Consider the following 17007-nt stretch of genomic DNA (forward strand, 5'->3'; position numbering starts at 1 on the left):
GTATTTTCAATGACAAATACATTCACTTTCAAATATGAAATGGCATTAACAAATGTAGTTGTTAACATGAATTAATGATGTACAGAATTACTTCTCAGTAGTTGGTTGAGTAACAACTACATCAGTTTATGCCAATTCTTGTAACCTTATTGTAAAGAGTTCAAAATGAAATTGTTTGATTATGGCCAGCGGCATCAAATACTGTCAAACCCACGGTAATTGATAAAAGTCCCGGCAAAGGATTACATTTAATTTTAAAAGCTATATATGTTCAGAATTTTCATGCAACAAAATACTAAACATGACTACTTTAATGTACACAACATTGCTGTGTCCCAAACATTATGGTGCCCAGAAATGAGGGGACTAAGCATAAAGAGTGCTGTAATTTCCATATGTAAATGTAAAACGATACCCGTCAATAAAATCTGAGAATGTGCACTTCAACCACGTGTTAATTACGTCATTCCAAATTGTGGCAAATCCGAGGCAAATCAAGACATAATGGATCTTTGTCCCAAGCATTATGGAGGGCACTGTAGATAATTTTAGGGGAAACACGGGACCCTACCTGTGAAATCCAGGGGCTTCTCGGGCGGGAAGCTCTCGCTCCCGTCCGTCTCCACCAGCGGAGGCCCAAAAGCTGCCTTCAGGAGGAGGTCTGAGAGACGGCCGGCGCTCAGAGACCTGGGGAGAACACAGCCTTTCAGCTCCCCATTTCCTACTGCAGAGCCACAGCCAGGTAGGCCTTTTATACGTGAAGCACCTCATGAACTTGGCTTATAACAAACTAACAAACAACAAACTAACAAAATAACAAACGGCAAACGAACAAGCAAACAAACAAACTAAAAACAAACTAACAAAACAACAAACTAAAAACAAACTAACAAAATAACAAACAGCAAAATAACAAACAGCAAACTAACAAGCGAACTAACAAACAAATAAAATAACTAACAACAAACTAACAAACAACAAAATAAACAAAAAACAAACTAACAAACAGCAAACTAATAAGAAACTAACAAAATAACACACTGTGCAAGTTCAGCCTGTGAATGCAGCGCTGACCATTAAATCTCCTTTCCCAGAGTTGTACCTGCCATACACCCCTTTGAGCTCCTCTCCAGGCCTGCCGAAACAGGGGCCAGCCTGAACACCAGGGGGCAGCGCAGGCTCACTGAGGTCTGGGGCTGCCCTGTCGTAGGCCGGAGCCAGAACCAGACCCTGGTGCACCAGCAAAGTGACCAGGTTCGAGGAACTGGGGGGTTTCGGGAATTCGAAGGGAGGCATAATCTGCAGAGAACATATGCAGGTTACAGGTTAAAGGTTAAAAGTGATCTAATCATCCAGAATAATTTCCAAGATTTAATTTTATTCAAGGACATGAAAAGAGCTCAAAAAATGGAGTTAACTGTCCACGCAAGCACACAGTAGTTTCTGCTGAAGCACATTGTGTATACTTAGGGGAAGTGTTGCACTGTTTTGATCTGTAACTTGCCAAACTGTGTATCTTCAGTGGAAACTTGAGTGTGCTTGCATTGACAGTTAAATGTAAATTGTTTGAGCTCCGTTCATGTCCATGAGTAACTATCCTGTTATATTTGGACAGAGACATTCCTGTTGAGTTTTTAATTCCATTTTTGGGCGAATTTACCCTTCAGCAAACACAAATGCAGTTCAGCCAGTTGGAACGTATACTTCAACCCTTTACGGCAGGGATCATCAAATCCCTGATGGATTTCCTTTCTCTCAGGTAATTAACTGAACAGTCAGTGCTACTGAGACGGCCAGACTGCCTTCACATCAGACTCCCAGGTAAAAGGAGGGTGGAAAACCGGTGGAACTGTACTTCCCCCTAGGGTCTCCCAGTGCACTAGTCTCTGGTGCACGTTGTTGTACGTTGCTCTGGATAAGAGTGTCTGCCAAATGCCTATAATGTGATGAAATGCAATGCAATGTGGTGGAATGGTTTCTCAGCCCTTGAGGACCGTGATTTGATGAGGCCTGATAAACGACATGAACTCCCTAGGCATATTGGTGAGAAACCTGCATGAACATGAGAAAAGCATGAACTCTTGACACAGCCTCAGTGTAAAAATCCCATCTGACACACTGAGAGAGGACTGATCTCAGACCAGCGGAAGGACACTCGGTCTAGCTGCTGATTGGTGAATGAGACCATGTGACCGGTTCAGGGGCACACCTTGGAGGGGGACCCCAGAATAGTGGGGAGCGGGCTCCTGTGCATGAGCTCATTCAGCCGGGGGGAGGGGTGCAGGGGTCTGGCCTGCCCCAGGGGGTCCGAATGCTGCTTGCGGATTTTGTGTCGGCAGTTGCTGCTGGCCTCCAGGAGGCAGGGGGCGCTGTGTAGCCGTGAGCCCAGGCCCTGCTTGGAAGGGGACTGCTGCGCTTCCCGGACCGGCAGGGCTGGAGCAGGGAGAGACAGGAGGCGTGACCACCAGAACAAGATCCACTACAGCAGGAGTGTCATTGGCCTGCCTAAATCATGAATATTCATACTGCGGCATTCACATGCATCACGGTAGACGGTAGCCGGCACACCGGATGTCATTATAGTGGATGAGAACACAAGGATAAAATACGATTAGGACGTTAGGACGGCAAAGATCTCCGTTGATGGCTACGGCAAACAACCGTAAAAATGTTTTTACCATTATATTCTAAGGAATTCCAAACAGGACCATGACATAACACAACAAACCAACACAAAATGGACATGGTAAAATAGCAACAAAAAGAAAATGTGTGCAGTCCTCCTTTTGTATCCTAGCCATGTTGGAAATGGCCTGTACTACAGGACAATTACAGAGCAACATCACCACAGCACCTTATTGTTTATTTGTTGTCATGCTGTCCTGCCCTTTTCCCTGTACCAATTCAACTCATTAACAAATCATCATCTTCAATCAAGACCTCAGTAAGCAGAATCAGGTGTCTTAGTGCAGGGATGAAAAATAAACGTGCACCCTTACTGGTCATTTTGAATAAGTTCAGCCACCCCTGCACTAGACTAACCAGGCTGTTGGCTGGATAATCTCAACACTGAAAATTCTGTCTTCGTTACAAATTAAGCACAAACGTTCCAATTTAATTAATCTCATGAATATTCCGGAATTGGTCACACTGATGATATTATTTGGTGGAAATGGGTGTTCTGTCCTGGAGTACACATCCCCATGAATATTCGTAAAGAGTAATGTGGCTCCTACTCAAGAGGACGAATGGTTATTATTCGGGGATGAACGATGCCCTCGGGAGACAAAAGCATGATTCACCCATTGCAGTGACATTACATCACACACTGTCAGTGGTTATGTAGAGCAAAGCATGTACTTGCCAAATAAAACAAACAAATTTATTCAACACCGTTGTGAAATTTGAATTTCCCTGTGGAGTCTCCTTCGCACAGAACGAAACATTAAACATCGAAAAAATATTGAACAAAGCAGACAGGCATTTTTGAGTAACTACACATTCAGTGTACACTGAAATACTGCAAACACTCTTGTTCAGTACACATACAGTAATAAAAGTGTACATTTCTGTTATTTCGGGAAAATGGATTCTGGATGACTATCGCTGGGGAACAGACTGGGAGGGCTGTGGAGACAGCCACTAAGTACACAGGAACATCAGATACTGGCCGGGATCCAGCCAACACTGAGAGAGAGGACTCAGCAGTTAATCTCCCTGCTGTAAGATCCAGCTACGTCAGCTTGAAGACTGAGCTGGTCAAGCTGGTTTAGCTGGGTATGCGCTGGTCAACCAGCATGGCCAAACTGGTCATAAAGCTGGTCTAGCTGAGTATGAGCTGGTCAACCAGCATGGCCAAACTGGTCATAAAGCTGGTCTAGCTGAGTATGAGCTGGTCAACCAGCTAGTGCTGATAGCTTGTCTGACCCCCATTCATTCAGTTTCAAAAATAGCTTGAGCTGGTCTGAGAACTGGTCAACCAGCTAAACCATGTCGAGCTGGGAGCTGGTCTGAACTGGTCAACCAGCTAAACCATGTCGAGCTGGGAGCTGGTCTGAACTGAACTTTCAAAACCTAGCTTGAGCTGTATTTTCAGCACGGCTGCATTCCCCCAGGAGGCAGACAGGGGGAGCTGGGGAGAACACACTGAATAAGTGCTGACACTGCAGCGGACCTGCGGGGGATGACATGAATCAGAATTAGTCAGTATTTTGTATTTTGAGGAAACCAGACCTGGGTGAAATTCGTAATTGTGTCGGACTTTTCACGCCCCCCCCCTGCTCTATTTTCTCATTTCCCCTCTGTCTTCCAGCAAATTCAAGTTTACTTTAAATAAATAAGCCTTTTGTCGCGCGTCTCACTTTCCTGACTAAAACGAGCGGTTGTAACAGACTCAAATACTTTTCTACTCTCTACTATTGGAACCTATGAAATACTCTAAAAAAGTACAAACACCACCTTCTGGTCTTCTTGGTTGGGGGAATTGCACCAGGCAAAATCAATCGAGCACAAAAAAAGCATTTGAATCCAAAACAATTACGTATTTGATCCAGGGCAGACAGAAACGCAGAATTTGATCCAATCGTATCTCATCTATTTTAATGTCAGCTGGCTAACTCTCAATCCAAATCCCAATTCTTGAAAAGACCACCCCACCACCCCAAGCTTACTGCCAGTAATCAAAACCATGAAAACGCTTACAGACACCGCTATTGCTCTCATCGATTAGAGGACTGTGGTGGGATGCACAAACGGGGGCCTGCCCAAGGCTACTATGCCCTACAAAGCTCTGTCATGCCCTACAAAGCTCTGTCATCTTAACCAGCCAATCGGCTGCAAGCCCGCTCTTGGCAAAGTGTAGCACCTGCAGCACCATCTGTCCCCAGGTCTCTGAGCGTTTTTGTTTCACAATCCTCCGTAAATCTGCCCGGGAGCACAGCTCCCACCACACCATCTGGGCCCACTCTGCCGTGGAGGCTCCACTCTGCTCTCAACTCATCTTCACTACAGCCCCTCCTGTAAATCCGCCGGTCGTTTGGTTGTTTTCCGGGGGAAGCAACACCTTTGTCTAATTTCTTTTGGGGTCTCTTCCTCCTAGTTAAAGCAGGAGGAAGGGGGTGCCTTTAGTAAGCCAAGTCACTTCTGATGAATCCTTGTCACAGATTTTAATGAGATATAGCATGCTTATTTGGCCTTATGAAAAACCACAGGATACATATCCAATAAAGCAGTGATCATCAACCAGCCCGCTTTTCTTTTCTCCTGAGGAAATTTGTGCTTCTGATTGGCCAGACTGTCTTCACAACTGTGAAGCTACTTCAGATGAGTAATGATATCTCTGCAATGACTCGAATATCCAAGACCGAATTTTCAGGACATGGCGCTGACATTATAAGTAACTTTGGTGAAAATGTAATCCATTTTTTATTTATTTTTCTCAAAAATATTCTATTAATATTATGTTTCAAGATTATAATCACTCATAATCTTTCCTTTCAGAGAGAATATAATATTGCTGGTGAAGACAGAAACAATGACATCAGTACCACTTCTCTATGACCTACAGTAATAGAGATAAAAGCAAGTCAAAGACATAGGGTGCAAACTTTGTTAGCCCATACCTCCCAGATTAATAGTCCGAGACAAGTGTAATTCCGGTTCCAGGGGTTTCTTAGGCTAAATCAGCATGCCAAATATCATTAAAATCCATTACGATGTGGTCCAAAAGTGTTGCGTTAACGTGGCATTACCCAATTCTAAACAGAAAGATATTCTGGTGGCGCATCAATAAACTAAATTACCCACCAAATCAACGGTGTGAGACCTTCTTGAGGTTCTGTAATTTTTGCCAAAAATGAGTTTCATAAATATGTTGTTTACAGGGCAATAAATACAATAAATGTTTAAACAAAAATACTCGTTTGAAATTCAAATGGTTGTATCTGCTTGGAGCCCATTCACTTTGGAATCATTGTAGCTCAATGTCTCAAAACCAGACAGAACCTTAATCAAGGTCACGACTGGCTGAAGCCAACCAGACTGCAATGCAAACCAATCTCAACCAGCTGTAACTTCCCCTTGCTATTTCTGATGCTATTTCTGATGTTGAACAGTGCTCGGAGGCGTGTCGACGTTACCCTGAGGGGAAGGTGCGAGGGCCCTGGACCCTCCGACAGACATCCTGTGGGCCCCCTGGCCTCCTGGACGGGGGGGTGAAGCTCCGGGCTTCCCCAAACACAGGGAGCCCCCCGCCGTGCTGCACCTGCGGACGGGTGGCGCCCCCCTGAGGGAGAACAGGGTACATGTCAGAGTCCAGGCAGAGGAACACACTGAAGAGGACAACACAGGAGGCCTGAAGAGATATTCCTGCTAAAAATACACCAAAGCCCATAGAGAGAGAAAGCCATGCCATGAAAAACAAAAAAAAGTGCTTTACTTTGACCGTTAGGGGGCAGTGTAGTGGCATTACTAAACAGAGTGGAATACGTGGCGGTCAATAGAGCCAAATGCCATGAAACGGTCATCACAGTCCATTTCAAATACCTTTGAGTAACTGGAGCATTACTGTCATTGTTAAATGGTCTAATGTTTCAAAGAAATACATAATTTGAAATTTGAAAGCAGTGAGGTGACCACAGTATTGTATTCCAGTAGCATTAGCTAGCATTAGGCATTACTGCCAAGCGATTTTTACTTAAGTGGTTCAAGATTTAATAAATCTAAATACACAGAAAATTGTATATTACTAGCCAATGTATGTGATTTTTCTCCCACTCAAAATAAAACATTAATATCTCTTTCGGAAGTGTTTTTATGGGAAATTGCCATTGACCCCCATTCATTCTGCTTCAGTGGCATATCTCCGTACTACAAAATCGCTGGATATACTGTGTGTGAGAACGTGTAAGTGTATAGATGCTTACTTGTACTCTATGTGCTTTTGCTGAGTTTGTGTGTGTGCGTGTGCGTGCGTATGTGTGTAAGTGTGTGTGTGTGTGTGTGTGTGTGCGTGTGTGTGTGTGTGTGTGTGTGTGCGTGTGTGTGTTAGTGTGTGTGCATGTGCGTGTGTGTGTGTGTAAGTGTGTGTGTGTGCGTGTGTGTGCGTGCGTGCATGTGCGTGTGTGTGTGCATGTGCGTGTAAGTGTGTGTGTACATGTGCATGTGTGTGTGTGTGTGTGTGCGTGTGTGTGTGCGTGTGTGCGTGCATGTGCGTGTGTGTGTGTAAGTGGGTGCATGTGCATGCGCGTGTAAGTGTGTGCTTGTGTCTGTGTGTGTGTGTGTATGTGTGTGCGTGCATGCGTGTGTGCGTGTGTGTGCGTGTGTGTGTGTGCGTGTGTGTGTGTGCGTGCATGCGTGTGTGTGTGCGTGCATGCGTGTGCGCGCAATGCGTGTGTGCATGTGTGTGTGTGTGTGCGTGTGTGCGTGTGTGTGTGCGTGTGTGTATGCGTGTGTGTGTATGTGTGTGTGTGCGTGCATGCGTGTGTGTGTATGTGTGTGTGCGTGTGCGCGTGCGTGTGTGTGTGTGTGTGTGTGTGAGTGTGTGTGTGCTTGTATGCACTGACCTGGGGGAGGGCAGGTTGTGCTCCATGCGCTGGTAGTTGTGGATTTGTGAGGGGACAGGAATGGGCGATGACTGACCATAGCTGCCATGGTTACCAGCCTGAGAATTCTATGGGTCTGCTGCTGAGTCAGCAAAAGAGTGGGGGATGGGGGGGGGGGGGGGAGAGAGAGAGAGAGAGAGAGAGAGAGAGGGAGAGAGGGGGAGAGGGGGAGAGAGTATGGGGAGAGAGAATGGGGGATAGGGCAAACAAAGAGAAAGATGAAAGGAGAAAGTGGGGGAGAAAGTGATAGAAGGCAACAGAAGGGAAGGGAAAAAGATTTAGAAAAGTTTCTGTTGCAGTGGGAATGACGATTACTGCAAAAGGCCTTGCTTTCCCAGACTCTCCACTGTAATAATCCTCTTATTCTGCACAGAAAACACGTCTCCTGACTGTCAGCCAAGAGGTAGGGGATTAAGCGCAGATAATCACCCCAAACCCGCTGCTCACTGTTTCACGTGATCAGCGGGCAGGCCGTCGCACAGGATCTCCTGGCACAAAGGTCTGAGGAACGGGCGGCACTGCGTCAGGCGCTGAAGCAAACAGGAACCTGAACGTCGTGGGTGAGGCTGACCCGACGATGCTTGCCAAAGACGAAAGACATCTCAACGTAACGGTCAGCTCTCCTCTCTCCCTAATTCACAGGCTCCCAAGGTGGAAAGACTGCAAAGGCTCAGAGTGCCTGGCTCCCTTCAAAAATCTGCCACCACCACAAACGCCATCATCATCACGATCACCCTCATTATCATCATCCTCACCACCGTCATCATCGTCGTCAATATCATTATCATTATCATCATCATCATCATCCTCACCGTAATGGTTGACAGTTTCCTACAGCTCAGTAAAATATCCCCCCTACAGAGACCCCCTTACAACCCCCCCTACAGAGACCCCCTTCCACCCCCCCTACAGAGACCCCCTTCCACCCCCCCTTCCACCCCCCCTACAGAGACCCCCTTCCACCCCCCCTACATGGACCCCCTTCCAACCCTCCCTACAGAGACCCCCTTACAACCCCCCCTACAGAGACCCCCTTACAAGCCCCCCTACAGAGACCCCCTTACAACCCTCCCGACAGAGACCCCCTTACAAGCCCCCCTACAGAGACCCCCTTACATCCCCCCCTACAGAGACCCCCTTACAACCCTCCCTACAGAGACCCCCTTCCAACCCCCCCTACAGAGACCCCCTTACAACCCTCCCTACAGAGACCCCCTTACAAGCCCCCGTCCCCATCCCCCCCACCCCCCTACAGAGACCCCCTCACACCCCCCCCCCCCAGGATGGTTCTTACCCTCCACGGCAGGAGCTGAATGGGGGGGAGGGGGGGCGGGGTCTTCAGCTGACTCCCCAGGCCACCAGAGGTCAGTAGAGAGCTCCTGGGGAGGACAGAAAGGGGGGGGGGGGGGGGGGGGGGGGGAGTGACCGCAACAAGGAAACCACACTGACAATCAGGAGAAGGAAAATGTGTGAGAAGGCTGTATGTCGTGGGGAACTGAGAATTGAAGTGTAGAAGAGACTTGTTATGACCGCCAGTCACCATGGGTGGCCGTTAAATCCACCGAAACCGAGGAAATCGTAGAAGCAAGGCTCTCAACACAATTTATTTTGTGTAAATATTACGCTGTAGAAAAGGCTAATAGAGGACTCTGGCTATAAAATGGATAAGGTTGGATAATGGAGATTATGTGCTACCTTTATGGCTCTGCTCACTCACCCACAGTAAATCAAGCTGTCCTGAACAATCTTCCCATCATGCACCTCACCAGTGAGCTCACCTGAGAGAGAGAGAGAGAGAGAGAGAGTAGAATATTAATATGAGTGAAGGAAAAAAGCCATTCAAGAGGCAAAATATATTGCTGCCAGCTGTTTCTGTGAGTGATAAAATGTTTTATACTCAACATTAGCCTTTGAATATTTATGTACTTGATCAGAAACAGTTGGCAGTCTGTGGAGAGTAACAATGCTTTCCTCTCCCAGTCGCATCTGATCATGGGATGAATACGTATGATGCTTCACCAGAGCAGTTTGTCACAGTCTTTCAATGTGACGGACATCATTTATCACCGGGAACACAACGCATCCTTTGTTCCCAGTGTGGGAAGTTGTCCTTCTCAGGGACATGAAAGATCTTATAGATCCTATAGATCCAGATGATACAACATACCATGGTAGTACAGTACCAGGGAACTACAGTGACAAGCCAGAGTCTTGTGTTGTTTCTAGACGGATGGAATGGAGAGGTGGACCATCTTAGTCTGTATCTGCATGTACATCAGTGATGCTCCACTAATGGGACAAATGTAGGAATGAACTGCACCAAATACACAATTCACTGTCACACAGTGCCTCTGTCAGCACATTACATGACAGAGTTACCACTGTACTGGCTCAGCATGGTTGGAGTGATTAAGGTAAATGACTGGGACACGCAAGGTCGGTGGTTCTAATCCACAGTGCAGCCACAATAAGATCTGCACAGCCGTTGGGCCCTTGAGCAAGGCCCTTAACCCTGCATTGCTCCAGGGGAGGATTGTCTCCTGCTAAGTCTAATCAACTGTACGTCGCTCTGGATAAGAGCGTCTGCCAAATGCCAATAATAATGTAATAACATTTCTATTAAGTGCCAAACCATCATTGCACCCTCTTTTGAAATAAATAAACAGTTTAAAGTAAACTTGGGAGTGAAATCTTGAGGATGGTAGATCTCTCAGAACAGGCTTGGGCAGCCCTGCTCCAGCTATTGGAAGAGGTGTGCTTTGTTAGGGTTGGAGTGAAAACCTACAGGACAACCCCGCTTTAGGAGTTCTACAAAAACAATTCAACAATGCATTCCACAAGGAGCACTGTACGATCACAGTACAGTGAGGATAACCCGAGACGTGACCAAATGAGGGAGACGGCAGGCTCACCCGGGAGCTGGGCGGGGACTATGACGAAGTCGTCCGTGTCACAGGACGAGTCCTTGCTGCTGTCGCCCACAGAGCCCCTCAGCAGGAAGTCGGGGGAATCCTGAGACAGCGAGGGTGGGGCTCTGGGGCGAAGCTGCTGTATCTCGGCAACCGACAGCTGCAGAGTCAGAATGGTGGGAGGAGAGTTCACTGGCCATGTTCTGTGCAGATGCTGTCAGTGACTGAGGTACCATTAGAAACTGCCTTCTTTATAACAGTATGTGTTACAAGAAATTATATGGACTTTCAGTATAACTTATCTCAGAGAAAAGAAGCAGTCTTTCAAAGGTGGTGTAACCTGTATAAAAAACATGACAACTTAACCATAATCAGTCGATTCCTGCACACACACACACATTCATGCATACACACTTTTGAATGCAGGCACGCACACGCGCGCGCACACACACAGTAGACAACGCAGACTTTTTTTGTTTCTTGTTAGTTAGCGACTTTCCAGTGTCCCATGTCATGTGACGGGGGGACTCACCAGCGTCCCGTATCATGTGACGGGGGGACTCACCAGCGTCCCATGTCATGTGACGGGGGGACTCACCAGCGTCCCGTGTCATGTGACGGGGGGACTCACCAGCGTCCCATGTCATGTGACGGGGGGACTCACCAGCGTCCCGTGTCATGTGACGGGGTGACTCACCGGAGGGGAGGCGAGGTGGGAGGTGGAGGAGCTGCTGCAGGAGCTGGCGGATCCAGAGCTCGGGCACGAGGGCGCGGGAGTGAGCGCCGCTGTTAGAACACACACACGTGCACATGCAGTCATACGTGCACCAGCACACGCGTATACACACAGTTATATATATCCACAAGCACACGTGTGCACACGCAGTCATACACACAAAACATAGCATTACAAATATGCATCCGTACGCGCGCAGACACACACACAGGCATTCACAAACATACAAACACACACACAGACAGAGCTTTAACTAATTACTGATGTAGAATCATTCCTCATTAAAAAAAAAAATTAAACAGCAGAGACTGTGGAGGGGGGGAGGGGCTAAATTGACACTCACATTTCTTTATGGGCGATGTCAACTCGAGGAAGGGATGTTGAAAAAACTCATCTGAAAAGATACGGGGAGAAAAATTCTTTACACTTTGCACTACCTAGATCCCAGAGAGCAGCACGTTTAATAGAGGAATCAAAGTGTGAGACTTCCCCAGTACAGCAGTGTCACTGAGGTGGAGAACGTGCGTTCAAGACAGTGAACGGCTGCAACAAACAGTTGCTACTGAACAATTTAAAATGAACACTCCAATTAGCCTGACACCAACGCCCTTTTAGCCAAAACAAATGGATGCTACTTGGGCCTCACAGTGCCAGCTAGCCAATGGGAAGACAGAATAGAGAGCATTTTCAGTGACGGGACGCCCTTCATATCGGTGAGCATATAAATACATTCTCAAAATATTTTTATTATTATTCAGTTTGCATATAAATAAGGAGCCAGACTGCTTTTCAATAATAAATACCATGTGAAATTATCTCATGTGTTAGATTTGTGGATGGGATTGGGTATTTGACAAAAACTTCAATCAATGAACCTCAATGAAAATCTCTTCAGTAAAAAAAAGCTTCTACTTTCACTGTGTTTCAGCTTCTGTAACTTTGTTTTTGCAATATGTGGAAAACAATCCCCAAAGGGCTACCTTTCAGACGATACCAGGATTATGTCTGTAGTGAAAAGGGTTCAAGAATAGTAACCATTTTATTACGGGTATGTCATTTTCAAGCTTGTGTCAAGAAAAAAGGGGGGGGGGGTACTTAAGTGGGTAAGAATAAACATGACATGAAATTAAAGTATTATTATAGCAGCCAAATGATTGACAACTTCAGCGCTTTCCCCATCGACATCGCCATGCACTGCCTTTTCAAAATGTTAGCTAATGGCTTGAACGCAAATCATAACTCGCAAAACAACTTTGATATCACTAAGGCTAAGCACGCTGACCAAATTCTGTGTGGACATCCATACAGGACCGAGGTCCATACGCTGATGACCGCGGGCTCAAAGACGGTGTCTAGAGAGAACACAGCAGGTGACCAATGTACATGCAGTCCTTACACTCTCAAAAATAAAGTTACGAATGCTTGTCACCGAGGCAGTACCGTACATGTGCATAACATTTTACCAATAGCTAGCAATATATTATTTATTTGTACTTTTTGGAAAATGTACTCTTTTCTACCCAAATAGAACATTACTGTACTTTCAAGGTACATTTGGAAAATTTGATCACTGAAGAACAAAAACATACTTCCACTTTATTTCTGGGAGTGTATGGTTACATCTGCATAAATCTCAGGTTTCGCTTAAGGGAGGATACAAGTATACAACCACGTTGACCAAATTCTCTATGGTCATTATAGTCAGACAGACCTAAGCCTTGTGGTCTATCTAGTAGGATACTGCTGGAGGAGGAGGAAGCAGTCTGTGACTGCATTCACTGGAGTCCATGCAGTACTGAACTGTTGCCTGCGACTGTACTGACCAAAGTCCATGCGATCCTTCGGATTCCTTTGCAGAAGTCCCTGGAGAAGATGCCTCAGGTGGCTGGAAGTCTCTCTTGGGATGCTGGGAATTAGAACATTTACTGGTAAATGTTTAAGTACTTACCAATTTCAGAATAAATAACCAAAAACTGAATTTTAAGCATCTTAGGATAATGGTTCTTGAAGTGTCCTTTCTTAGCTAATTATCCCAATGTCAATGTCAATACAGGTAGAGAATGTATAGCTCGAAGTAAAACTTAAAAACAATGTTGCAATGTTGTAAAATATGTGGTTGAGGGAGCATGTTGCTTTCTGGTTGAGAAGGTTTTTTTGCAGTAAATTCTTGTCTACGGGTGGGAGAGTATGGAAATGTGTGTGTGTGTGTGTGTGTGTGTGTGTGTGTGTGTGTGTGCGTGTGCGTGTGTGTGCAAGACTCGTATAAACAAAACAATTCACTCACTTGGGGTTCAGGTTCTTGTTTTTCTCATAGAAGAGCCTTAGGTCCTGGGGGCTGCTAGCCTAAACAGGGCGGTTAGAGAACACATTCTGCAGCATTCACATTTTCACAAGACCTGAACCACAAGCCAGGCAGAACACTCAAACCCCTCAGCGTCAACAAGGGCTCCCAAGCAAGTTCATCCAGTTTAAAAGACACTCATCATCTTCGTCACGTTACGGTATATACTTGCTTGGTAGGCACTCTTGAACAGGGCCACCCTCGCATAGTTAACATTTTTCTTGCCGTATATTTGCAAAGTAAGATGTTTACTTGAAGTGAGTGACTTGCTGAGAGAGCACACCCAAACACGAGGCCCACTCTGATCCGGGCTCAGTGAGGTACAGTTCGTAATCACGCAACCCTGGTACGAGGCTTAAAGGCGTTCGTGGACTTGTGGACAGGCATTCTTTTATCCAGAGCGCTGAGTTCGTCCTCGGTCACATTGTTACCCTCAGAACTTCACAGGCGTTTGTCAGGAACGCCGAGTCAGCATGAGGCCATGACTGTCCTCACAGATCACCACAGCCTCACACACGTGCTAAAGACTACAGTGGAATGGGGACAAAGTTAACACTCTGCCAAATGCAGCTCTCGTCCGCAGCAGTGAATCCGCTTAATTCACGGATCACTAAATTCACTTGATTTCTCGTGGAAACTGATTACAAAATGGACTAGGCTATGCTGAAAATATATTACCGTGTCCATATATATTACCGTGTTTTATAAAAGGCAAAAGTCTTGGTCAAAACAAATTACAGTGCTTTAGGACCTGCTGCACTAATTGCTCAAGAATAAGTGCCACATGATTCTTTGGCTGTGTTCAAAAACCATATACTAGCGTACTACCCGTACTAAATATCAGGCTGATTTTCAGTGAATTAGTACAAATAGTTAAGTTTGCGGTTTTGTGCTCGGTGCTCGGTGCTCGGTGCTCGGTGCTCACATGAAATGGGGCCTTCCCGGTTAGACACTGGAACACAATGGTTCCTATGCTCCACAGGTCAGCCTTGGCATCGTAGTTCTGGGACATGATGACTTCAGGAGCCTGAAAGGAAGGGGGCAAGGGGAACACCTATCAGGGCCGCACGGTGGGCAAACTGGCAAGCAGTTACACGGGGCAAACGTTTAATATGTTTAAACAAGGTTGGCTGGCAATCTTTAGCTAAATGTGGCAGATTTCAATTTAAAACGATGCGCTACCCAAACTGTAGGCAAGCAGCTGCAGAGCGGATTTCAAAAGCGAGTACTGTGGTCTAAAAAACCCTTATGATGGGTACGGGTGGGTATAGGCGTTCATCCTCTGTCCATTTTTCAAAGCATTTCGAGAAATTTTTTCACAGTTTTTCAGCACGTGTGGAAGCTGACACCTACATTATCACTTGAGAGCATTAATACTTCTAAGCAGTGTATGTTTAATCAGCCTATGACAATCCCAATGGGAATAGGACACTGTAAAAGGAAATGGTTTTACAGTATGTGTGTGTGACCCTTTTGAGATATTTGCTAACGTTTAGCCGTTGACCATTTAGAAGTCACACCCCTAGTAGGGTACTGACCATGCCAGGTGCATTGTGGGTAATGACCATACATGGTGCATTGTCGGTACTAACCATACAAGGTGCATTGTGGGTACTGACCGTACAAGGCGCATTGTGGGTACTGACCATGTACATGGGAGAGCCGCAGAGCGTAGCAGCCATCATGTTGCTCTGTAGGTACCGCGCAAACCCAAAGTCAGCTGGAAAGAGTGGGAACAAGAGGAACTGGGTGAGAGATGAGATTTGATCTGAAGGGGATATGAGTTAAGACCGAGAGTTTTCATGCCCTCTCTCACTAACAGGCCCAACAGAAAGTGCTTTTCACACAGACACTGCCGTCTTCTGTAAACTGAACTATAACTTCTCACAAGAAGATTCAGTGTAACATCAACTGAACGTGTTTCTGGATATTATGGTTTGGAAGCTTTTGTCTATATGTGTCTTTTCTCTATATTCCTGTAAAACAAGTCACCCCCATCACAATGGAAAACTACCAGTAGCCAAGGCAACCTCCTGTCAGAGTTCTTGGCCCAGCTAGCTAGCTACATGTGCCAGCTGATAAGCAGTTTCCTTGTTTATGAACCTAACAGAAGTCCTTATCAAGGAGGCCAAACAATGTATCAATTTATACAGCTGTAAGTCTGGAGGCATTGCTCAGGAGTACAGAAGCAGAAATATGTTCAGGTTTTAAACACGCAAACCTCTCATGGGAACCTCTTTCCCCCTAGTCCCAATGCTATGCAGTTACACTCGTACCCTTTCCTGACAAGCCCCTAATACCCCACCCATCTACACCACAACCCCCCAAAACACCACCCGTCCACACCACAACACCCTAAAACACCACCCGTCCACACCACAACACCCTAAAACACCACCCATCCACACCACAACACCCTAAAACACCACCCGTCTACACCTCAACACTCTAAAACACCACCCGTCCACACCACAACACCCTAAAACACCACCCGTCCACACCACAACACCCTAAAACACCACCCATCCACACCACAACACCCTAAAACACCACCCGTCTACACCTCAACACTCTAAAACACCATCCGTTTACACCACAACACACTAAAACCCCAACAGTCTACACCACAACACTATAAAACACCACCCGTCTAGACCACAACACCCTAAACAGAATAGAATAGAATAGAATAGAATAGCTTTATTGTCATTGCACAGTACAGAGCAACAAAATTACAGTTGACAGTTTCATCCTGTCCAAGAAACATACAGAGGCCATTTCGTGGCCAACATGGGGAGGGAGACAGGAGCAGGAGAACTATCATTAGATAAGAAAGAAACAATGGGGGGAGATGAGGGAAAAAAATATGACTCCCCAAACTGGGCTCCTTTAGGGGGGCCCAGTGTGGGATTAGGAAAAAAAACCTTGGCACATAAGCAAACAATTAAACATCACAACAAGAAAACTTGAGACATGCACATTTTGGTATTGGGAAAGGTCAGGGAGGGGAGGTGTCACATCTCAGACACTAGGGGGAGCGCCACCTATCTCCACCACAACACCATAAAACCCCACCTGCCTGCACAACAACACCCTAAAACATCACCCATCCACACCACAACACCCTAGAACACCACCCGTCCAGACCACAACACCCTAAAACACCACCAGACTACACCATAACACCCTAAAACCCCACCTGTTTACACTACAGAACCCCAAAAAACGCTCCTCTCTACGCCACAACACTTGCTCCAAGAACACCAGAGGCAGAACTTTCCTTGTCACCCAAAGGGAGCTGAACATCTGGATAGTACACAGAATACACGCACGATGACTTTGCTAAAAGGCTGGGTTGTTTATAACCAAGAAGGAGTACGAGCAGAACATCCACCCCCGGGAGAATATTCTCTTCCCAGC

At 46.1% G+C, this 17007-nt stretch overlaps 1 protein-coding gene across 1 annotated transcript in view; it reads right to left on the reverse strand.

Moving 5' to 3' along the window:
* The window catches only part of ulk1b (unc-51 like autophagy activating kinase 1), a 38692-nt gene that overhangs the window by 8534 nt on the left and 13151 nt on the right, over positions 1 to 17007 (reverse strand). Inside the window, 15 exon segments of the mRNA XM_061262067.1 lie at positions 572 to 687; positions 1103 to 1299; positions 2210 to 2433; positions 6138 to 6283; positions 7563 to 7672; positions 7675 to 7683; positions 8896 to 8980; positions 9319 to 9379; positions 10514 to 10670; positions 11208 to 11296; positions 11590 to 11640; positions 13070 to 13152; positions 13531 to 13589; positions 14513 to 14614; positions 15234 to 15307. Of these exon segments, the coding sequence (XP_061118051.1) occupies positions 572 to 687; positions 1103 to 1299; positions 2210 to 2433; positions 6138 to 6283; positions 7563 to 7672; positions 7675 to 7683; positions 8896 to 8980; positions 9319 to 9379; positions 10514 to 10670; positions 11208 to 11296; positions 11590 to 11640; positions 13070 to 13152; positions 13531 to 13589; positions 14513 to 14614; positions 15234 to 15307 (1563 nt within the window).

The sequence above is a fragment of the Conger conger genome, chromosome 12 (assembly GCF_963514075.1).
Source record: "Conger conger chromosome 12, fConCon1.1, whole genome shotgun sequence".
Classification (NCBI taxonomy): domain Eukaryota; kingdom Metazoa; phylum Chordata; class Actinopteri; order Anguilliformes; family Congridae; genus Conger; species Conger conger.